A 26,093-nucleotide genomic window follows, 5' to 3' on the forward strand; every position below is an offset into this window, starting at 1 on the left:
TGGAGTACATGCGGCATAATATCATTCCACAACGTAACGTCCCGGCTATGTTACGGCAAAACGAGTCATAATATCATGCCGTTTTTTATGGTGAAAACATACATTTATCCTCAAATCAAGACACATTTTTGCAGTTTCGCGAATAAATACTCGTGAGGGTTTTGCTTTTTACTCACGAACCAGGTAGGAGCGAATAAGCACACGCAGGGCCTACTCTCGGAACCGTTGTATTTTGATGTTTTCCACTTGCGAGTTGCTTCACGATGGGAACATTCCCATCTCTGTTTTCACGTGGCAAACTCGCTCGAGGTGAAAAGGCACGTTATGATAAAATAATAATAATGATTCGAACGGGTCAGTAAAATTCAATTCTAGAAATTTCAGGCCATTTCTCATAAGAGTCCAGTTAACAATATCTTTTTTATGTTTTTATTCATAGAAAGACATTTAGAAATTCTTCCTGTGCGTTACGCTTTTACCTTCTCGTCCCAGTACATTTCAACTATGCCTTTGGATTTATGCGATTCCGTGTATACTGGCGAATTCTGATGTACATTCCAAGAAAAGTACTATTCCTTGTAATTTTTTTGATTATTATTATTTTTTGTTATGTATTGTGCTTTATTCTGAAGAATCAGAAAAAAAATTCAGTCTCGCGATTTATCAATTTATATTGAAATTCTTGCAACTTTTCCTAAGAATTCTTGTGGTATATCCTAAGAACTCTGGAAATAACCCAAGGAATTTTGGAAATATTTAGCCAAGGATTCTCTTGGTAATTCTCTTAGTGGTTCATATGATTCACATATTTTCTTCCCAATTTGTAATTAGGAAATTCATGCTGGTGATTCCGGGAATTTTTCTGAGGGAATCTACATATGACTCTTAGAAGAAGTGCATGGAGAAATAATTGAAGAAATCTCAAAAATAAATCTTTAGGAAATCTTCGAAAAAAATCCGAAAACTTTATTTAAAAAAAAATAGAAACTGAAGGATTTATTGGAGAAATATCGGAAACTGACGGATTTATTGGAGAAAAATTCTTGGAGTAATTCTTGGTAGAATCATGAGAAGAATACCTGAGAAAAAAAAAAACTTTTAGAAGGAATGTTTGAAGGATTTTCTGAGGGATTTTTGGAGAATCTTTGAAGCTATATTTGGAGAAGAATCCTCAATTTTTTTTGAATCCATGGGTAATTCCTTGCAGTAAATCCTGCAAAAAATCTTGATCAAATCATGCCTTATGAATCTTTGAATATGTAGAATCCTTAGGGTTCGTTCAAACGTAATATAACGCATGGTGAAATGCCTAGAACATTTTCTTAGGGAATCTTCGGAGAAACTTATGGAGTAGTTTATCAAGAACTTCAAGAGGAATTTCTTAGAAAATGCCTGGAAGAATTTCGGGAAAAACTGCTGGAGAAATGCAGTAAGTCACCTTAATAGAAAATCCAATCCAAGAGGTAGACGGGCTTGGTGGTCTAGTGGCTACCGCTTCTGATTCTTATGCAGGAGGTCTTGGGTTCAATCCCTGGCCCGTCCCTTTCCTCCTACTTTGCATATTCTATATACTTTCTCTCCTCTCTATATATACATCTCAAGTATTTACATGCTCATAGCAATCGCTAGAACATAAACGGGTTGAAAAAGCCGTGCACAGTATCAATCTATCATATAACGCCCACGAGTTAGGCAATCAAGCGAACTGTGCCGCATCATCTTCAGATTAATAAATACAGTAATCTATCACCTTACGCCTGGCATCCACGCATCAATGTGTGAACCCTTTGCCAACCATATCCCACCAACAACACTCCGAAATCCGCATGAATTTGTGCAGACGCAGAGCTATGCTGTGGATACAAACGATTGCAATCATCACTTCCCTTCCCTTCCCCACATTGACCAGCAACCTGGCGTGGCAGGCGCCATTTTCGTCTAATAAGATAACCAATACTAACACACTGAAGATGTCTGCTTAACCCCCGGTAGATATCACATTGGTTCCTTGTGTGAGTGGCGCCCAATCAAGCTCTAGCTTAATAGAAAATCCAATCCAAGAGGAGCTCTCTATGAATCTTCTGGATAAATCTAACGGTTTTTTAGCATTTCCTTCGTTTTAATTTGAGTGAATTTCTGGAAGAATACCTGCTGGAACTTCTTACTGAATTTGTAAACCCATTCGTAAAAGAACTTCCAAAAACTAAAATTGAATTTTAGAAGCCTTCAAGTGAAGCCTAACTCTACTAATTACCTACCTTGCCTTGTCGACTACAAAATAACTTTACTCTAACGCCGAGTGAGCGTATAGTAGTGCATCATCTTGGTCGGTCTTGGGCAATGTTCCTCCAGTTTCCAGTTGCAATACGCCTTTTCACTTAACGGGAAACGTCATAATCAGAAGTGCATCAAGATACAGAAATTCTTCAACTACTTCAAACATATCCCCATCAATCACTACCTCATCACTAACACCACTAGGCAGGACTTGGATCGTCTCATCAATCCATAGGACCAGAACCATTTTGTGGTGTGTCTGGTTGTTCTCTCAGAGTTAAGTTTAACACATGAGAACATGAGAAAATAAAATCCATTTGGGAAAACACCACGTTTGCGAGGCAGTCGAAACGTTTTATAAAACCGGACGTTTCGAACACTCGTAAACTTTTAGAACTTTCTAAAAAAGATCTAAGTTCTTTTACTGGCCTTCTAACTGGTCATTGCCCAAGCCGGTATCATCTTAAGCTATTTGTAAAACTTCAAGATGATGTATGTCGCTTTTGCAGCATAGATACAGAAGACTCAGAGCATTTGTTGTGCCGTTGTCCGGCAATTGTAGCTAAAAGAATAAGGTTCAACAAGGGGTTGATAGAACCCGAACTGTACCACCGTGTTGGCATCTGTCACAAAAGATCTGAAACTGGTCGCAGTGACTTATATACCCAACAAGGAATAAAAACACCACTAGCCCTACCTCTGTCTCTACCCGCTATCATGTACTTCGTCTTGGTAGAGTTAATCGGCAAGCCTATCCTCGCTGTCTCTCTCTCTCTCTCTCTTCAGAGGAGCATAAGCATCTTCCACTGGTCTACGATCGAAGTCGATGATATCAATTTCGTCTGCAAAGCCATTCCTCTGCACGCCGGACCTCTTAACCGCTCCTTCGAGTGCAATGTTTAACAGAAAATTTGAAAGATCATCAACCCTGCTTCAGTCCATCCAAAGTCACAAACGAGGTAGACACTTCGTCTGCGTTCCGAATATTTGATTTTGATCATTTCTCATTTGAAAAGCTCTTTTCTTTTCACTGATTCGTACGTTGCTATTGAATCAACTAACAGATGGTGAGTCTGCAAGTTTTATTCACGATCAGGTATTATCCAGGATCATCCGCAGATAAAACATTTGTAAAGTTAGTATTGAAGGAACTTTTTTTTACCAAGATCTTCTATAGAATTTCTGCCATTTTTTCGAATTACTCTATGGGGAGAAGATGGTCCTGTAAAAAAAAATAGTTAAAGAAGTCCTGGAGGAATCTCTTGAGTTATCCTGAGGAGTTTCTAAAAAAACAGTAGAAAAGGCAGTCTTTCCTATATGAATTCTACCATAATTTTTACTAGAAATTCCATCCAAATACACCAACAAATGTTCCGAAGAGATCAAAAGTTCAGATAAAAGAATACTTTATGAGTTGAGCAGCTTTATGGAGGTTGCTCTTTAGCTTTCTTAGCATCTTCATCAGGTAATTTCGGAACTTGGAAGTTCACATAAGGAAGTCGGCATAGACTTCTAAGCAGTGTTAGTGTTGGTAAAAACTCAAATGCTCAAATCTCATGGTTGAGTTGTTTCATGCGCGATTCTTGACTCGCCAAACTCACCGCCGAAAACATCATGCATGAGTTAACTCGTGATTTCACTCATTGCTTTACTGCCCTCCTAAGCATATCTGTCCCATGTTGTTTTGCATTCCAGCCATGTTTTTCTCAATAACTGAGCCATTTAAAGTTGATTTGATATTTTTTCCGTTTTGCATCACACATAAATATTCCACGATAACGTTAAGCATCTTTCTGACATTGATTTTAAGATAGGGTAGAAGCTTCAGTTTTGGCCAGCCCGGAGTTTTGGCCATAGTGCGGTATTCAGGCTGTTGCAATCTGAATCGGCGTAAATTTATTTTTTACTAGTAGATACTAATACAATATGATGATTACAGCTGTGAAAACTACACATTTCGATTAAAAGCTGGAAGAAAAAAATATATTTCCTTAAAAAATCAGCTCCCATATATCTATTTTGGCCAGGGTGCTTCTAATTTGGCCACTACCATAACAAATACACGTGCTTGGCCAAAATAGAAACCAAACATAACAATATGGCCAAAACTGCGGCAGTGCTTCTATTTTAGCCAGTGCCACTTTTAATACAAAAATCAAGTATTGGCTTGATTTCTGCATTTTTCCTTCAAAATATAGATTGAAACCTTTCATTTGACATATTGATTGTTTTCATAGGATTATTGGTTATTTTTATAAAAATGATTTCCCTTAGACTGGCCAAAACCGGTGCCCGCACCCTAGAACTTAAGTTAGAGCAGTGAGACAGTATGCGTAGAAAAACAACATGGTACAGATATGATTAGAACGGCAGTTTATTTCTTGGTGTTTTTATTATTTATATCGAAGTTTTTTGGATTGCATGACAGAACAAAAGCGTATAACAACAATGAATGTCGTTCAAATTGATTTAAATTCGTTTTACAAGCAAATGAGATTTCGGCGCTTGACTCGTGAGAGCGAGGTTTTGCATGAAAAACTCGTGCGTGAGAAAATTATTCAGAGTCGCGTGCGAGTTTGCTCACGCAGGAAGCGATTCATGAGTGTGCTTTGAGTGTGAGTTTACCAACACTGCTTCTAAGCAGCTTCTGATGGAACTTCTTGTGTAAAAAAAGAAAATGATCCTTTCAGATTCATCACAATCTGTGTTGTTTGCTAGTATTGCGTGAAACATACCAATTACATTACATGACACCCTCCTTTTGTAGATTTGAACCAGGTCCTCCTGCGTGATAACCTGCTGCCGTACCACTACGCTGCTATAGAAGCTTGCAATGATTAAGTTAACTTTGCTACTGTACAAGTGGTGTGCACAGCTAGTTGTTGACAGAGTATTCATTCAAGTCAACTCAATTGTGGTGTTTGGATAGAGTGTATGGTTCTCACATAGCGACTGTCGGTTTGAACCTGGTAGGCAATGTGATGCAATTTGCGTATAAAGTTGTTTCCGCTAAAATGACAAAAACTGTTTCCCTAACATCTCAAGCTACCTCAATGAACTTGAAAATTCCAGCAAAGTTCCGAGTAGCATCTTAAACAGCTTCCAAGCTACTTGACTGGCTAACTAATGTGCGAAGTTCCAGTAAGGCACTTGTTAGCTTCTTAAGCAGCCAGAAGGTTTCATTCGGCACTTTACCCGAACTTCGTGGTTCTTGAAAGTGCATTTTGTCATGAGAAGCGGAACTTTTAGTTACTTTAAATGGTTGTCCGGCCATTTGGCCGAACGCCACTTGGCCGAATGCCATCTGACCAAATGGATCGTATGACCGAATGCCATTTGGTCGAATTATATTCAAAAGATTTTAGAGGAATGTATGATGAATATGATCATCAGTACCTAATATTTCCTTATTTTAATCCTTGCTTATTCTTTCTAGACTTGGAACCCTTGAGTTGAGTCTAATTTTAAGTTTAAACTAAGCTATGAACAAAACAAACATTATACGGTTCATCTATCTAACACTCAACGGTAACCACTGCTAACCTTTTTCATGATCAATTAATTCCCACTTAACCTGCTAGGAAGGTTCACGAGATTCATATCGACCAGTTAGCTTCCAAGAAATATACCTACAAATATTGCACCTTTCGCACATTGCTCGCTTCAGAGGCACCGGCAGCAATCCATCATGTCAGAAAAAGCGACCAGCAGCCAGAGCCTTTGGATAAATTAAGACATCAAAGCGCGTGGCCAGAAAGTTGCCCTTCAGTGTAACTCACTCAAACGGAATGGGAAACGGATTGACCAATGGTCAAGGGTGAAAGCACCTCATTAGGATCCAGCCAAACCATCAGCCAGCCGAATGATTTGTTCACCTGGTTGAGGTATTAATGTCGGAAAATGCCACTTGTTATGCATGGTCACCTTAATTCCTTCAGAAAAGCTTCGCTGTATGGCAAAACGGATTGCCAAGTAAAATGTCAGTCCGGAAGCCGTTCTTGGCTATGACACCTGTCATGAATTGGAGCTTTGATATGAGGGACGTTGTGGTTAGTTTAGCCGGTTAGAAGCGATTTGGCCCATCATTAGAGATGCAGATTATGATTAACACTGAAATGAATTGAAATGGATTAGAAACTCTTTATTGCGTGCCTTTTCGTTATATGGCATGTGATGAAATAGGATTTCTCCTGAAATAAGTTCAACGGAACTTCAATTTGATTTATCGATTATAGCTTTGTGGATAAAACCTCCATCTAGCCGTACAAGAGTTGTCGGTTGGAATCCTACCTGGATACATTTTTTTTTTAATTTCTTGCACAATTTGTAAATTTACATGTGTTTCTCAACGATCGTAGTATGAATTTGTAGACTGAAAATGAATCTGTTTTTAACTCGACTCAGTACACCCCATAAAAGGCAATAGCTTATATACCCAGTAGCATAACCACCTAGTAGCTTTAACGTTTATCACCAACCCTGGCATGACTTCACTATTGCTTCTCGTATCATTTTCACCTCACACTATTTAGCATAAACTCCCTGCACGTCTCGCTTCATCATGGGCATGTTTCCCCAGGAATGGTCATTTTCCATGTCGCGTGCTATTTTCCATCGTTTTGATTAGAGTAATGACCCAAGTCTAAACATTCCCGCACCAGCATGGATTCAATTGCTTGCTTGACTGCTAATTGTTGATTCAACAGAATTTGCTCTGTGAAGCGAACACACAGAATTGTTGATTGCTTCTTATCGTGGAAAACACGTTTGCTGCGGACTTTGCGCGAACAGTTCACGCTTTGCTCGAGGCGGCGATGTTATGATTGGAATGAGTTCCCGAAATCGGCGTTTTCGCCTAGAAGCTTTTGTTCGACTGTGCTAAATCGATCTTTTAATATCTGCCAGTCACGCCACAACCTAATTCTCCGATAAATTCCAATCTGAATCACTCATTTTTCCCCTCAGTTTGTCATTTTCGTTGAAGTTGAATCATTATTTTTATCTTTTCGTTTCTTTTTTCGATCGTTTTCGTTCAAATTCTCAATCTGACCTGGCAACAATGAGTCCCCTTAATTTATGTACAGAAAGATAGATTGAAACCACACGCCTTCTCACTGCACACTACTGATTTTGTTTCGGTCGGGGCCGCGCCGAGTAGAGAATGTTTTGAGCCCCTTTGGTAATGGAATTCACTTTGCACCACACAGCCGCCGTCCACCCTAACTCACTGACCCGCCCTATTGTGTATGTTCCAAATAGAGATTCAGTACACTATTTTGTAACATTACTGTAAAGTTACTATGCGAAAATAATACAATAACAATACAGGTTATGGTTAGGTAATCGTAAACATATGGTAAGTGGATATTTCACAATACAATATACAGAACTTCAAAAATATGTATTACAGTATGTTGTTTATACCAGAAAATACTGGAGCATAGTTTATTATTTAAATTTGCAAGTTGTAACCATATCGTGAGATTTTTATTTACCATATGAATAGGACACGGAATGTAATGATTGTTCCTACTGTTTGATTGTAATCTTACTATAACATTTTTATTGTAGTTTTACGAATAGTGTATTGTGTGTCTATAGGACATTTAAATTTGGAAACCTTCACACTTTGCTGGTGCAATGAATTGTAAAAAGTACTGAGCCACACCCTGCCCGAAAAATAAAGGTTGCCCAACCCCCACGAGCTGAGCTACATAACGCACCGATTTCCTGGTTTTCTTGAAACACTCTTGCTATACAGTCACAACCACCTACTACACTCAGTAACACACTTTGGCTTGATAACCCCACTATAACTTTCACTGTACACTGGAAACACTTACCCAAGTCTTGTAGATTATGGCGCTAATTACCGTATGATATACCCACACCACTTTCAATCTCTACATCCAGTACTTAGTAGTGAATTGATTTATTTTTCAATGTCCGTCACGATTAACTCGTGACCATCGTCAATTATAATTGAACTAATCAAATTGTTTTCTTCTTTCTTCCCGATTTTCCCCTTTGTCCTTTCTCCTGGAATCCGATCCTAAACTTTTTTCACTTCATACTGATCCCCATCAAATTCATCAACATCCCTTGTTTTGTTCACCCCAAAAAATCACAACAAATGTACACTCACAAAACCAAACCCCCCAAATGTGCACAGGTCGTAAGTTCAACCAACGGAGAATTGAATGCCGATGATCCAACGGCCGGGCATTCGAACACGCCCATCACGCAGCAGCCGGAAGTGGAACTGGTCGATGAAACAAAGTGAGTATCCTTAACACTATTCTCTCATTACCGAATGTGGAAGTTCTAATTCTAACAGTATCCGTGTATTGAATATTTGACTATTTATAATTACCGTCGGACGATTCCTGTGCAATAAAAAGAATATCTCGCTGGGTTCTAAAGTGTTTGTGGTTTCAGCATTTCTGGTTGAAAAATATACTATATTTTGACATGACCAAAATCACACAAGAAATTAAATACTTGATTATTAACAGGTATTAAAATATGAAGCGAAAAGTAGGTAAGAAATCTTCTTCGTCATATACCCTAATTCCCGTCATATCAGACGAAAAATAGCCAAAAGGTAGCAGATAACTTACCTTTGTAAATGGCCTCATCAGATGGAAGCATCTGATCTGCCTTTCTCGTACCATAGTGCACTGAAAGGCTATATGTTCACTCAAAAAACGATTGAAAATGGTCCGGATCGGTCAAGGCGTGCCATAACTCCGGTCATTTCAGTGATCCGGACCAGCACCGGTAGAACTGGCCGTAAATAAAACTGAACCAAGCCCCACATCAAACTGCACAATTTTTGTAACCTTTAGCCTGGTTGACGAATTTTGTATGGAAATCAACACTGGATACCAGAAATTCCACGATGTCGGCCCAAAATTCAAGATGGCGACTGTTTAATTGTGTTAGGTTCAGAAACCATGCAATATGGGAATATTTGGTATCGGAAAGATGTCAGGAGTCCAAAAACAACGACCAGAATATTCAAGTTGGCGGCATAAAATCCAAAATGGCGGCTCCAAATTCAATAAGGCGGCTGTCTAATGGAGTTTTAAGCCCTAAAACCATGCAATATGGATACATTTGATATGGGGAAGTTGTCCGGAGTCCAAAAATGGCGACTAGAATATCCAGGGTGGCGGTCCTAGATCCAAGATGGCGGCTTCAAATTCAAGATACCCGCTGTTCAATGGAATTCTAGGCTTTAAAATCATGCAATATGGGTGTATTTGGTATGGGGAAGTTGTCCGAAGTCCAAAATGGCGACCAGAATGTCCAAGATGGCGGTCTAAAATCCAAGATGGTGGCTCCAAATTCAAGATGGTGGTTGTTTAATGGTGTTTTATGCTCTAAAATCATGCAATATGGGTATATTTGGTAAAGGGAAAATGTCTGGACTCCAAAAATGGCGACCATAATATCCAAGATGGCGGTCTAAAATCTAAGATGGCGGCTCCAAATTAAAGATAACGGATGTTTAATGGAGTTTTAGACCTTAAAACCGCAAACAGACGTAACACCTACGACAATCCATCGCCCAATTCACTCTACCATCACCTGCTGGAAATGTTTCACGAAACACTGCATTGTGCAATATCGTCAACAGAAGGCATTAGTGTGAAATGTCAAACGCAAAGATAAACCTGAGTCTCGCGGACAGACTCAATATGCTCTCTCAGCGGGAGCCAAACATTGAAGATGGAGGTTATGTTAAACCGTATTGAACCTTTGTGATTGATTGAAGAGTATTGTTATCTAAGTGCTGCGGATATAATCAAAATTGTTATCAAGATTTCTTCATTTGCCGCTGTCAAGCCGTTGGAAAGCGAGGAGAAGGATAAACATGGTTTCGAGCCTATTTTAGCTAATTTTGTTACAACCCTCCATCAAAATTTCCATCGCGAGTGGAAAATAATAAACTTTGAACACGAGAACAAAATTGGAATAATGGTGGATTGACAATGTTTACCATTTCCGAACAGCGTCGCGACGGCGTGTTTGACAACCGAGCTGAAAAAGGTGATTGCAAGAAAATTGAACGCTCGTGCATGTTTACAAGCTGTGTACCGGAAGTGTGTAGGTGTGTGTTGGCTAGCTTGAAAAATAAAACCGTTTCTATTCGCAGCACTCAGAGAAAAACGATAAGCGCGCCTCTGGTTGTGAAAGCCACAATTATGAATACAGGTACTCTTCGATATAACGTACAAAAAAGTTTTCTCTTTGTACGTTATATCGAAGTGTACGTTATATCGAAGCAGAGAGAAATTTAATTTTTTTTAGTGTTGATGTATTCGACGAGATATAAACCCCAAATAATAATTTCGGTCAAATTCACAAAATGAATAATAAAAAACATGAGTTTTCACGAAAAACAATTTTCGTTTTTTGTGCTTCGATATAACGTACATTTTGCTTCGATATAACGTACACTAATTTTTCCCCCAATTGCGCTAATTTTGGGTAACACGACTAATGCTGCAACACAGCATTGAATTGTGTGATTTCGTAGTTTATCTAAGGGTTATTCCTAGGAGAAATAAAAAAATTCAATGTTGTACGTTATATCGAAGCAAAATGTACGTTATATCGAATTCGCTATATCGAGGGTACGTTATATCGAAGAATACCTGTATTTAAAAAGATCGTTAAAAGCGTGGTCGATGGAAATTTCGCAAGTGTTACGTCTGTTTGTGCTAAAACCATAAAATATGGGTACATTTGGCATGGGAAAGATGTCCGGAGTCCAAAAATGGCGACCAGAACATCCAAGATGGCGAACTAAAATTCAAGATGGTGGTTCCAAATTCAAGATGGCGGCTATTTAATGGAGTTTAAGGTTAAGCAATTGTGTATATTTGGCATCCTTCCGGAGTCCGAAAATAGCAGCCAGAATAACCAAGATGGCGGTCCAATATCTTATATGGCTGTTATTCAATAGAGTTTTAGGCTCAAAACCAAACCTATTTAATATGATTCTATCTGGTATGGGGCTGTCCATTAATTACGTAAGGAGAATTTTGCGATTTTTCGACACCCCCACCCTTGTAAGATTTTTTGTATGAGAACCCAAATATTTTTGTATGGCGCGTAAGATTACTCGAACCCCCCCTCCCTCCATAAACCCTTACGTAATTAATGGACAGCCCCTATGGAGAAGTCTGGAGTCCAAAAATGGCGACCAGAATTTCCAAGATGGTGGACCAAAATGGCAGCTCAAATTCAAGATTGTGGCTTTTTTAAGAGTTCAGGGCTCAAACATCAAAAGCCAGATAAACGATATGATTTCCGGTGCCATGTAATGAAATTTTGTTAAACGTATGAAAGTGCGATATTCATCAACTCAACATGTCCTTTGAGTTTTATTGAAATGAGTTTTCGAAGGCACGAGAAAGGCGCTATCACCGCTTGGTGGCTTAATATGAGTTTTACATAATATGGTAGCTTATTTCAAAATTGAGGGGCCCAACGGCATCGATTTTGAGCTGAACGCATCAAATAATTCTTCAGATTTCAAGCTATCAGGAACTTTTACGATGATTAAGAAAATTACAATAAATCTTTGAAAATTAGGTCGATTTTGTAATCCCATACGTGGGATGAAACATTGGTGGAAAACTCTAAACCTCATTTACTCGAAAGTGGGTTTTTGTCACTTATACCTCTTTGCTTCTAACCCCCTCAATTAGTAATTGATACCAAATTGGCCATGAGGCGAGGTGCAGGTATAAATTCGATCATTATTGGTTGGTGCTTAGATAGAAGGTATGGTAAGTGGGGGCAGGATGGATCACCTAAGAAATGGATCCCTATAACATTCTGAATATAAATAGCATTTCTCTGTTTTCTATCACGACTTCCAGATACACTAGTCAGCTATGATATAAGGGTATAGAAAGGTCATACAGTTTGAAACCTCCTTCTTGACAAACAATTGTCAAAACATGACCCATCTTGCCGCACCTCATTTCTACGGGGACAAGATGGGTCAGCTATCAGAAATTCGATTTTTCTCCAACAAAAATACTAGATCTTCTATTTTTTCTCTATACATCTAAGCTTCACATACGTACAGATTACATGAAAAAAGTGTTGAAACATATCGGTAGATTATTCTCAGAAATAGAATATTTTAATTCAGGTAGCCATAAAAAACTTTGAAAACTTATATTTTTTGTAGAAAAATATTAAAAATATGTTCACAAATTTTCAGCGCTCTAGTCGCTTCGATAATGTAGGTTACATAATAGCCTTTCTATGAAAAATAAAACATTTTTAAAAACTATGCAAACATACCGAAAAATTAGGGTGACCCATTTTGCCCCGTCTACACATTACACGTAGTTATATGGAATGTATAGCATAAGGAGTATAACGAAAAAATATTTTATTTTTTCTCTGCGTAAGGAACGTAAAGAATTTTAAAAACAATATATCACTTTTTTGTGTATCCACGTCGTTCATCTGGGAAAATTATAGAAAGATTCAAAAAATAAATAGTACGGTTGAAAACGGTACTGACCCATCTTGCCCCCACATACCATAAATATTTAAAAACTCTAGTATGGACCGAGCTTGGTGGTTCAGTGGTAGAATGCTCAGCTGCCTTCTGTTGGAACGAGCTCACCAAATTATCTAGTAAAAGTTCAATAGTGTGAGTTGTTTAATTTGCATTGAAGAACTAATGTCATTTATTGATTAAAAGATACATTTTGAATCTGATTGGACTGTTCTACACTGTTTCCTAATCTTAAGATAAAGCATAACAAGAAAAGACCAAATTATACCAATAAGATAGAAAGTTCACGTATTCAATTAGATTCAGATAAGATAGAAAGTTCAGTTCTTCAATTCATATTAAAGTGATTCTGGTCTGATTCATTTCATATCTCAATATATCAGGTCTTATTCAGGTCGATTCAGGTCTGGTTCATAACATATTCAACTGATTCAGATCTGATTCATTTCATATTCCTATTCAAGTGATTCAGGTCTGATTCACTTCATATACAAAATACAATTATTTTAATATTTTTGTATTTTTATTCAAGGTATTTTAATTGATAACTGTAAAAAGTTTATACATTAAAAAGGGTTTTTGTATGCAGAATGTTTAAAATGGAAAAACATCTTTCAAAACTTCTGCACAAACTACTTTTTTACAGATTTGCCAAAAATCCAAATTTGAAACATTTTTTTCGAATTTTTTTCAGATGATATATTCGAAAACATGTTTCCTCAGATGGTTGATTGAATTTTTTTTATAAAAATATGTTTTGCCTGTGCGTACGGGTATTTCAGAATATTGAGAAAACAGGAAAATTCGCCTTTTCTATTTCTGGGTAAGACATGCCCACAGACATTCGAGTTTTTAAACATGTTTTAACGAGAATAAAAATAATTCAATCTACACTTTATAAAGCTGGAGCATCTATTTTACTTATAGTGAAATTAAAATGTAATTTTTTGCATGTTGTGATATATATTCAGAAGCTTGTTTTCATCTATTAGAAAAACGAGTTTTCAAAAATATCGATTTTGGTGTTAAAATTATTTTTTTAAGTTCAAAAGTATATGTTTTCGATTCAAACTAAGGGTTGTATAATAGATATGCATGTAGAAATACACGGAAATATTTTTTGAAATTTTTATCGAGCTTAATTTTATGCGTAGGAAACAATTTGTTAAGCGGTGTTATTGAAAAATAAAGCAATTTGTGCAGAAACTTTAAAAGGTCTTTTAGGGAATGTTCTTCCGCTTTCAAACGGAGAGTTAAATGTAAATTTTAATGATTGGCATTTGATGTTAAATTATTAAGGCAGGATATGTGCGAAAATAAGGTTTGTTTATGCATCCATTCCCAAATGGCACAGATGCAAAGTTGTGCCCATACTTTCTGGGACACCCTATAGCACACAAAAATTACTAAATGACGAATTTCGCGCCAACCCTTCTATGGGGCTGGCAGCACCCTCTCAGAATCGAACGAAACTTTGTGGGCATAAACAATAGGTCTTTCTAAGCAACTTTGCATATTTTGTTTTTCGAAATATTTCAAGAGTAACATTTGAAGAGGGCCTAATTTTTTTTCAAAGATTTTTTTCAAATCGATGTAACTCAACAATGACAAGACTTACAAAAAAGTGTTGTATGGTGGACTATCGTGAAATTCCATGAAGTTTTTTAGAAAAATATCCAAAAAATACAAAATTAATTCCTACACTGAAAAATAAAGGTTTTAAAAATTTAAATCGATATTACAAAAAACCCTATGTTTTTAAATCGATGATTTTTTTTCTGGAGAAAGGTATTTCAATTACCTACATTTTCTCCAAACAATGTTGCTGTGACATATTTAAGGGAAAAAAGTTTTTCTAACAAAAACATTTTTCATGTCTACATTGAGTGAATATTTTTCATCGTGTTTTGTGCCAACATGGCCATATATACATGGGTTCAGAAGGCTCTCATCAACCAATGAAACTTTATGGATCTATAAAAAATTGTTGAAGAAGCAATTTTGCATAATCTAACATTTATCTAGACTACCATTTGAAAAGGGCGTATTAGGGTGGCCCACACTTATATTAAAAACATAAAATTCGAAAAATGACAAGTCTTACCTCCTGTATCGATTGTTTTGGACTCCCAGGAGCTACGTTCAGCATTTGAGCGAAAACGAGTTAGTCTAAGGGATGATACACAAATTATTTCATGCAAAATACGTCCTTTTTCATCCCCCCTCCTCTCCCCTCTATGTCACGCTTTTTATATAGGACCTCACCACTGTTTGTATGGGTCGTCACGTTCTGCAAAACCTCGCCCCCTCCTCTTCTAAAGCGTGACGTAATTTGTGCATGGCCCCTAATGGGGCGCTCAACGAGCTTGAAGTTTGTATGGGAAAACTTGGCCAAATGTATGCAGAAATCTTAAGCTTTTGATTTTTGCCGCTAGGTGGCACTGTAAGCGTGAATAAACACATTGGTATTATTGTAGGTGACTATATGCCAAACAACTTTGTTGAAGACCCGTAAGTGATCCGTCAGTGAGGCGAAGCATTGGAATTTCATTATTGATATTCCTTTACATGTATTGGAAAAACGACAATAATGTTTCACCTCACTTTACCTAGAGTATAAATTTTTAACAGGCTTCGGATCACTTTGCGGTCTTCGATAAAGTTGTTTGGCATATCGTCACCTTCAAGAATAATAGCTAAGGTTTTTAATTATTTTTTTATGAATTGAACACTTGCAGCGCCACCTAGCGGCAAAAATCAAAAGCTTAAGATTTCTACATACATTTGGCCAAGTTTTTCCATACAAACTTCATGCTCGCTGAGCGCCCCATTAGGGGCCATGCACAAATTACGTCACGCTCTAGGAGTAGAGGGGGGTTTTGCAAAACGTGACGACACATACAAACAATCGTGAGGTCCAATACACAAAGCGTGACATAGAGGAGAGAGGGGTTAAAGAAGGTCGAATTTTGCGTGACATAATATGTGTATCACCCCTTAGACTAAATCGATTTTGCTCAAATGCTGAACGTAGCTTCTGGGAACCAAAACAACTGATGCAGGAGGTAAGGCTTGGCATTTTTTGAATTTTATGTTTTTCATATAAGTGTGGGTCACTCTAATGCGCCCTTTTCAAATGTTAGTCTAGATAAATATAAGATTATGCAAAGTTGCTTCTTAAACAATTTTTTGAACTTCCATAAAGTTTCATTGATTGATGAGTGGCTGCTGAACCTATATATGGCCATGTTGGCACGAAACACGATGAAAAATATTCACTCAATGTAGACATGAAAAAAGTTTTTGTTAGAAAAACTTTTTTCCCTTAAATATGTCACAGCAACATTGTTTGGAGAAAATGTAGGTGATTGAAATACCTTTCTCCAGAAAAAAATCATTGAATTAAAAACATAGGGTTTTTTGTAATATCGATTTAAATTTTTAAAACCTTTATTTTTTAGTGTAGGAATTAATTTTGTATTTTTTAGATATTTTTCTTAAAAACTTCATGAAATTTCACGATAGTGCGCCTTACAACACTTTTTTGTAGGTCTTGTCATTTTTGAGTTACATCGATTTGAAAAAAATCTATGAAAAAAATTAGGCCCTCTTCAAACAAGGTTGCGACCATTCATTTGCAAAGATTTACATTCATTTGCTATTATCTCTGTTCAGAAGCATGCTAACGAAAAACAATGTATGGATGAATTTAACCTTGTAGTTTTATCTGAAAGTTTGCCGAATAACATTGGGGTCGCACACGCATTCCAAAGTCGTGAGCGAGCTGTGAAGGCAACTTCCCACAGCGCGAATGAAATTTACATGCGACCCCAATGTTATTCGGCAAACTTTCAGATAAAACTACAAGGTTAAATTCATCCATACATTGTTTTTCGATAGCATGCTTCTGAACAGAGATAATAGCAAATGAATGTAAATGTTTACAAATGAATGGTTGCAACCTTGTCTTCAAATGTTACTCTTGAAATATTTCGAAAAACAAAATATGCAAAGTTGCTTAGAAAGACCTATTGTTTATGCCCACAAAGTTTCGTTCGATTCTGAGAGGGTGCTGCCAACTGTTGGTCGAGTTGGCGCGAAATTCGTCAAATGTGTTTTTCATTAATCCAGATAGGCTCTAAAGCATCTGACTAGAGATATCTCGAGAACAGAAGTTGAAAATTTCTGGATATCAAAATTTAAATTTAATGACATTGATGTAAACAACTTATTTTTTTTTTTCGAGAAAGATGCAAAAAGTGTCAATCCATGATATCTCTTTTTCAACGCTCAAAAAGTACCAACACACCATAAATCGATTGACGGTTTCAGCAAAATTTTGCTGCATTTTGCCGAGCTGGAGGTTTCAGTAAACATTTTGCTGAAATTCAGCAAAATTTTGCTGATTTGTTCAGTAAACTCTGCTGATCACCAGTAACGTTTTGCTGAAATTCAGCAAACTTTGCCGAAAGTTCAGCAAAAAAAATTGCTGAACCCTTCAGCTCGGCAAAATTCAGCAAAATATTGCTGAAAGCGTTTGGTGTGTATGTTTTAATAACTGGGAAGCATTAATAGGGTGCGTGTATCAAATACCTAAGGAAAGCTATTTATGCAAAAACAACGAAAAGACCATCGAATGTCATCATTAAGTTTAAAGACAGCTTAGTTTCCATACTTTACAGCAAAATTATGGAAACGGAGCCAAAACTACTTTTAGTATTGATTACAGCGTGTGCCAATGATAGGAACCCTGTAGCAGTTTTGGTTGCATTTTTTAACTTCGGTTCCTTTTAGCACTATTTGCATGCATTCCTTATGGGGTTAGCCATAACTGGTACACCATGGCGAAAAAGGATGCAAGGAAGCCGAAATTTTAAGGAAAATGATTTACATATTTCTACCATGATTTTAGGAAAATGTGGAGTTTAAATGAGTGCGACTATCTTTTGTGAACGTGATCTGTTGTTCACAAAATTTTTCTTGTTGATTTACATCGTTAAAGGGTGAAAATTAACTATCGCAAATAATTGCTACTATAGCTATAATTGGTACACTTACCCTATATTGTTAATAAACGTACAATATTTCATTCAATTCGGTTCACCGGTGTTCGAAATGTGACAGTTCAAAAATAAGTTATTTAAAAAATTGTGTTTTACGAGAACGGTTCTAACCTCGTGAAAGGTTAACCAATCGAGCTCAAATTTGTACCAATGATGCACATATAACAGGTTGATAAACAGTTAAAATTTGAGATTTTTTGATGCACTCTATGAAAAGTTACAGCATGGCGAACTTTTTTGTGATAGAAAAAAAAGTTGCCTTCCCAAACATTTTGGCCACCCCCTAAAGCCTGTTAGCTTGCTTCATGACCATTATAAATCCTATAGGCTTTAATATCCAACACAGATGTCTTTGATTGTAGTCATTGAAAATGAAAATTATAAACTCTAATGACACATAATACATATAAACATAAATAAAACAACGCCTATAGCTCTTCTAAAAGATCAAGTGAACATGATTGATTTTATAATTACTGGATGCAACATAAACAACTACTGTCACAAATGTAGATCTAAAGATCAGTGCTTTGGAGTAGTTTCATTGGTCTGGATAATCCCAAAAGACTTTTGGAATAGTTGGCACATTTTAAAGGGATCATAGATTATAGTTGAAATCATGCCACAAAAGTTCAGCCTATTGGACGCAGTGGCTTAATTTCCCCAACAGGGGAGGAAAAAAAATAGTTGAAATCAACTGTGTAAGTGCTGTAGACATCCAGGACTAAACTCCAAAATAGTGGACCAAAAATTGACGTCTATGAATGTTTCAAAAAATATAGTAATGGGTAATGTAATCTTACAATTAGACACATTAACCACAATTGATTAGGCAACGTTACTTTGCATACACTCCAAAAATTCTTCACATCGATGGTACGTGAAAACATACGTAAATTTTTTCCATCGCACTTTCCACATAACAGATACGTGAACTGTGAGTGACGGAACTCAATGCCTGGTATCTCAAGGTCACTAAGACACTAAGTAACAGCTACGTGGAAGTTAAGATGAATTTTACTGGAGACCATTATCAATTGCCAGTTTTTCTTTTAATTATCTTTTCTTTCCAAAATCTTTGTATGAAAGAAAAATTGTTAACTTTTTATATAATATGTACATATATTTCCATTATATACCAATATACACTTTTAATTTGAAGAATAAAAAAATTTCAGCACTTCGTAACAAAAAAGTACGAATGACTTTTAATCCACTAAAACTTCGCATAATCTGGTCTCCATGGCTTGATGCTTGTGATCAGTGCTGTTGGTACCTGAAATTCAACGTTATTTTGGCAATGCATCACGAAAAATATACAAATAATTACAAAAATACCTGTATATATTCAAGAAAACAAAGTGATGACTGCTGTTGTTACTTGCTAACTAAAATGTTTGGTTAGAAATTATTGTTTACATTCCTGAGTGGTGGTGGAGCACTCATTTTCACCCAATAACCATGTAGCATTGACGTGAAACTCAGCCGGAAATATGCTACGTGAAAAGTCACGTAGCTCTTACTAAAAACATCAGTGTCGTTAACTGAGGCGCAACATGAGTGTCAAGTGGGTCCGGTAAATCTAAGCTGAGTGACTAAAACGAGAACTTACGTGATTTTTCACGTAGCATCGACGTTTGGATTTTTTTGAGTGTATCAAAAATGATTACAATTGTCAGTGTAGGTTTGCCGGGTTGGAAAATGTCATGGAAAAAAGTGTCATAACATTTTTCAGTTTCACCTTTTCCTGTGCACATTTTCGTCCGTGAGCACAAGCTTTCAATAATGCTAGTTTTTTTTTCGAAAATTCCTCAGATTTTTCCTAGTTTTCTTTAGGAAAAAAATACCGGTTGATATTCTTTCAAGGACACCTTCGATGATAATTTTATGAATATCTACAGGATCGCCTTCAAGAATACTGCCAGGCAGGGCTGACAATCGTCGCCCTCCGAGCAGAAAAGTCGATGACGAAAATGAAAACTAGACATGTTGGGTGACTCTTTTCTGCAGCGAATTGCCGTGAAGGGCTTGCGCCATAAAAAAAATCTTCCCTTGTTTTGTTTCGCTCAAGTGCAACACCCTAAGGAAATTGAAGGATGGCGTCAGAGACACGTTGTACGAATCTTTCCAGAAATCCTTAGAAGAATTCACAAAGAAATTTTTAGAATAAAAAAATGTGGCGGATGTTCTGAAGATTCAGTAACAAATCTCTTGAGAATTATCCAGATTACTAATTTTAAACGCAATTTTTCAAAGAAACCCAGAAGAAATTCAAGAGGAAATTATGGGACAATTAAAGAAGCAATCCATGGGTGGAATACCAAAGGAATCCTTAGTAGAATTTAGTGGAATCGTCTTGAGAATTTCTGGATAATCTTCCGAATAAACCTCCGAAGCCCGGATAAATTCCTACAGGAACACTAAAGATATCTAGAAGAAATCAATGAATTTTTTGGAACATATTTTGAATAATATTCGAAGGAATCGCTGGAAGAATTCACGTAGTATGTACCCGGAAAACCAACTCCCTGGAAGAATTCCAGAAACATCCTGGAGGAATTCTTGGAAGAATTGCATAAATTTTGCAAAAATTTTCGATGAAATATCTGGAAGAAATCTCCTTAACCCTTTAACGCTCATGGTGTCTGTAGAGAACCATCACTTTTTGGCAAATCCGACCTAAACCAGTTCACTTCATTATGTTATAAAAGCGTTTGGAAAGAGGTTATAAGCTTATTAGAGTATTTGTACATTCTAATTATTGGTTCAATAGTGAAACTATTGATAAACAATCAATAACTATTGATAAACATTGGTTTACGATTTCGATAAATTGAAGTGATTCCTAACAACTTTTGTTCGAGCACTTTTTATTCAAAGCATTTGTTAGCATTCAAAACTTTGAAAGAAGTCGTGGGCGGGATGGGCTTAAATTAAAAGAGCTTCTGGAGAAATTCCGAAGCAACTGACTTGTATTATGAAAGCTTTCTCTTCCAATAAAGATTTTGCATGTGTATTATATACTGTGCGGCAGGCACACAGGTATTCTATGTCCTAGAAAGTTAGCGAAATGTTTACGAAAAGTTGCTGAACCGACCGGGATTTGAATCCATCACCCTCAGTGGGGTCTTGCTGAATAGCCGCATAATAGGAGGCAATCAGTGAAGTACTAGATTGAAAGTAGTGAGCTGGATTTTTGTATGGTGAGATGATCAATTCTCCATTTCTGCAATGAAATGGTGCAAACAGCGTAGGTTATATGATTTATTGACTAATTTGATGATGTTTGAGCAAAAGTTTGAATAACTGTGTTGCTGAAGTTGCAGGGAAAAATAATACAACAACACAGTTATTCAAACTTTTGCTCAAATAGCATCAAATTAGCCAATCAATCATATAACCTACGCTGTTTGCACCATTTCATTGCAGAAATGGAGAATTGATCATCTCACCATACAAAAATCCAGCTCACTACTTTAAATCTAGTACTTCACTGATTGCCTCCTATTAGCAATTGTGCAGTCCAATTCGATCATTTGTATAGATATCTCTCTTCGTATGTTGGACCTTTTGAAATGTGAAACAGATTCTGCGCATTTGTTAAAAATAAATCAGTTTACACAACCAACCAGTTGCATTACATGGCGACCGTAATTAGAGGGCATGTCTGGTGGTGATGTACTAGATTTGTAGTAATGAGCTGGATTCTGTATGAATAGTTGTTAAATTCTTCGTCATTGTGTTGGTGAAGAGGTTAAAAATTGGAGAATACAACAACACAGTGACCCCAAGTTTTGCTCAAACAGCAGCAAATTAGGCAGGAACGCACTGCACTGTATGCATAATTTCATTGCAGAAACCGTAGTAGGCTGGGATGTTCAAACCAATAGAACAGATCGGTGAAGTACTAGTTTTGTAGTAATGAGCTGAATTTTAGTATAGTGAGAAGGTCAATTCTCCGCTTCTGCAATGAAATGGTGCTGAAATCGTGGGTATTATGATTCCTCGTCTAATTTAATGCTGTTTGAGCAAAACTTTGGAAAACTTTGTTGTTTAAATTGCAAGAAATGGAGAAAACAACAACAGGGTTACCTAAAGTTTTGCTCAAACAGCAATAAATTAGGCAAGGAATCTTAATACCCACGCTTTTCGCACCATTTCATTGCAGAAATTACAAAAATTCAGCTCATTACTTCAATTCTAGTACTTCACCGATTATGTCCTATTCATGTCTTTCCTTGTAACTCCCTACAAAACGAAGAATGTATCAACTCACCACTATAAATCTAGCTCATTACTAGAAATCTAGTACGTCTAGTGCCCTATATAGTTTACACAACCTATCGCTTATATTACACTACATGGCGACCGTAATAATTGCTGAAAAACATCAGAATTTAGTGAAATTTATTTACTCTACGTTGATTAACTTTTTGTAATGCAGTACTAGATTATGATCAATTATCAAACGCTAATCCCGTGATTTCGTTTTTCTCTTTCCTTTTTTCACCCGCAGATGTTGTTGTTTCTTTAAACGAAAGAAGAAGAAATCGACCCGTCAGAAATGACTAGAAGCAGTGCAATGTAGTCCGGAACGTGAGGCTGTCAAGCTGCTACGTGCAACGTCACACTCCAACTCGCGCGACAGCGTGCTGAATCCAAGCCAGGATTACATCCAGGCGTCGTCGCAGCATACGATCAGATATCCATCCACCTCTGTACTGGCATCGACACCGACCGCCCAAACGCCGACACTTCCATTGTAATTTATTGCTAACTATTATTATGCTAATCCAGATTATTAATTAATTAATTATTAAATTATTTATTATAATTTTTTTCCGCGCGGTGTTACGTCCCAACATCAAACAAAAACTACACACAAATCGCAAAAAAATAATACAACAAATGGTATCCAACCATTTCCATTCACGAATCATGGTCGTAAATACGCTATTTTGTCGCGTACCCGGTTCTGCCCGAATACTGAAAAACAAAAACCGCACACACACTGAAACGAAAACGCGTCCTTCAATATCGGAACAACCCGCCGTGAACCATTTTCCGTGCGTGTGTGCGCGTGTGTGTGTATGATGTGTATGTTGCTACATGGCATACAATTGTCGAAACCGATCATCCCAATCATCATCCCCAACCCAAAATGATCACCGATGAGTAGTGACTTTGATGATGACATAGATTTCGACCCCGACGACCTTACGATCCTGTTACACTTTTTCCGTAAGCTTTGATATCGACTTCCGGGTGTCCCGGAAGGGATCCTGCAGACGACCACTGCTACTGTTACCACAATATCGGCCATATCGTTGTTGCCTATCCGACCCTCAGTAGCTCTAGTACTTCATCATCTCAGCCACCACCAATTCTTCTTCCACCACTGCTACAACAAAGTACAACACAACAAAACAACCGTTCACCAGCAACCCTTCCTTTGTACCACACCTTCTATTACTACTTTCCTCTAGTACTACCACAAACACGGCATATACGATGTTCTCTTTTTGTAGTGAAACAAAATCAAAAACTAGAATCAATCCCCTCCCAGTATTGGCAGCTTCTTTCATCTCCCTCTATCTATCGCTGTACCGAATCACAAGACCGGTTAGAAAGTTCCCGAAAAAAAAAATACCAGAAGCAATAGAGAATCAAACCACTGTAATCTACTACTACCACAACTACAAACAACATTCCGACTCCCCCCGCCTCACGCGTTGCACACACACTACTGAGCAACAATCGCGATCCCACCCTGCAGCGAGTGCCTCCCAGAAAAAAAATGTAAACAAAAAAAGAACTTAACTAGCGCTAGGATAGATAGAACAAAGAGTTGCCAGTCACGCACTGTGCCACTACTACCGCCTTTTATTACAAAAACAACTCTTCTCTCTGCCATATATCAACAGTAGAAGAACATTTCCCACAATCGGATGATCTGCTACCGTGCCGTTGGCGTGAGCTTGAGTGCTTGTACGAGGGAGTGAAAATTGGTAACACTGGATGGAGTACATGTACCGAAAAACTGGCAACACTGCCGAACTATTGAACTTCAAAGTTAGGTAATTGTGCTCATTCTGCGAATGGAGTGACGTGAGAAAAGTCGGAGTCGTATATCGAGATGAAGAATCCACTCTCGAATGAAGTGACTCGCCGTGTAAATCAAATGGAGAGTCACCTCATTCGAGTCGAGATTTCTGACCTCGATATACGACTCCGACTTTTCTCACGTCACTCCATTCGCAGAATGAGCACAAATGTCTTTTGTGTATTTTTTTAACTGTTAAACAATTGTGCAATATTATCGTGACGTGAGGAACAACCTGTCTATCCAATACTGCTTGTGTCCAGGTCATTGTTAAACCGTGCAGTACTAGAAGATGTTATTACCAAAATTTTCTAAAAATGTTTTTTCTTCAAACACTGAAAAGGCTACGAAATTATTATTTCGTGTAGCTACACGAATGCTACACGAAACTTGTTTGGTAGTTTCCTCCAGTACTTTAGGCTTCAAAATGGCTTTTTAATGGACTTTTTGAAGTTTTATTACAGCTTATTTTGGATCCTTTCAGTCTTGCTTTCAACTACTCTCTTTACACCACTCAAAAGTTACGCCATCGGAACAGCAGCACAAAATTTCCACCTGGTCGTAGCAGGATTCAAACGGTACTGACGTAAGCAAATCCCAAAAAAAAAAACTCGACGGAATTTTTCTCGGATCTAGTCCTTCTTGCTTTCGCGGTGAACCGTAACGTCTTGAAATGCCTTCTGATCAGTATTTTGAGGATGTCGTCATTTTCTCCAATTACAAAAAAAAACAATGGACGAAAACATTTGTTCAGCAACTTTGAACATGCGAATCTGGTACTGGCTCGACTCAATGCGTGCAGTACTAGATTAGGGCTGAACTTTCCGCAAAACAATAACCATACTATGCTCATTTTAACCAGCCATGCATTTAACGAGAAACCCCCGTGCATGCGTGCAACGTTGTACTAGCGCGGCTCCACGCGCAGTGGTACTAGCTGTGAGCTGTGGCTCTAGTACTACCGGGACTATCCTCTGGTTCGACCACCGCGTAGCAAACCGGAAAACATTCGTGTTGTACGTTCGTGTGTTTTGTATTAGACGACGACAGCAGCGACGACGTGAACCCCGACTCAAAAGCACGGAAACCAATCAGTCATTTTCCTTGTTCGATTTTGTATTTTTTTAAGTAAGGCTAGTACGTCACTCACACCCTATCGGTCACTTGAGTCACAGAGAATGAGAGAGAGAGAGCCAGCAGCGAAAGAGAGGAAGAAAGCAAAAACGAAAAGATTACACTACTAGTAGGCGTAGGCAGCATATTGTTTCTCCCTGAATTCTAGTACTCTATTTTCCGTTTGTTAGGGCTAATAATTGCTAGTTGGAATCTTTTATTTTTTTCGGTTCGAACTTCTTTACAAACGTGTAATATGTTTTGTTTTTATTAGACGAAAGCGAAGAAAAGTTGCAAAAAAAAACGTTTGTTGTTCTTTTCTCTGAGTATGTTCCAAAGCAATTTTTCGTTTTCGTGAGAATGTACCTATAATAGTAGACACAGATAAGAGAAAGAGAGAGAAAGGAAAAAGAGATGGAGTGAACAACAGGAAAGAAAACGATCAGGCGTATGATTTTCTTTCTTTTCTTCTTCGTTTAATCTAATTGTGATATAAATAGTTTCTTTTGTATAGTGTATATTTTTACTGCGTACCAAGTAAGCGTAAGTCCTGTGTATTTAAGTCAGCTGAAAGAAAACTATTAGACTAGCAAATGATGTAAGAGAGAGAATGGAGAAAGAGAGCGATAGAGAGAAACCGAAAGCGCGATATGGAAGAGAAAATGTTGCGTTTAGTAGGAAGCAGTTATCTAATGAGCAAATTAAACAAATTGTGAAAGGAAAGCTAAACAATAAAAAACAAGAAACGACTGTAGTAGCTAAATATTAATTTTCGGCTGTATTTTTCAGTTATGTGTTAATTTCACATCCTTTTGTTGGTTCAATTTTGTTGCCACCTTGTTTGTTGTAATATTTTCTATATGATGCACCTTCAAACTAAGCTATACAAGCGCCACGTAACGCCGCGTGTATTGTTTTTGGTTTACTTTTCTGTTTATAATGTGTGTGTGTATAATATTTATTTCATTGTTTGTCAGCTTTGTAG

The 26,093-nt window shown here is 37.4% G+C and overlaps 1 protein-coding gene across 4 annotated transcripts in view; it reads left to right on the forward strand.

Moving 5' to 3' along the window:
• Positions 1 to 25,877, forward strand: part of LOC109425583 (casein kinase I) — a gene marked incomplete at its 5' end in the record, with an annotated part of 119,480 nt that extends 93,603 nt beyond the window's left edge. For 3 of the 4 annotated variants that reach the window (XM_029873779.2, XM_029873796.2, XM_029873793.2), the window contains 2 exon segments: positions 8,450 to 8,556; positions 22,409 to 25,877. In XM_029873779.2, the coding sequence (XP_029729639.2) occupies positions 8,450 to 8,556; positions 22,409 to 22,460 (159 nt within the window). 4 annotated transcript variants of the gene reach the window in all.
• Between the last annotated feature and the right edge of the window lie 216 nt (positions 25,878 to 26,093).

The sequence above is a fragment of the Aedes albopictus genome, chromosome 3, assembly GCF_035046485.1.
Source record: "Aedes albopictus strain Foshan chromosome 3, AalbF5, whole genome shotgun sequence".
In the NCBI taxonomy this organism is placed as follows: Eukaryota; Metazoa; Arthropoda; class Insecta; order Diptera; family Culicidae; genus Aedes; species Aedes albopictus.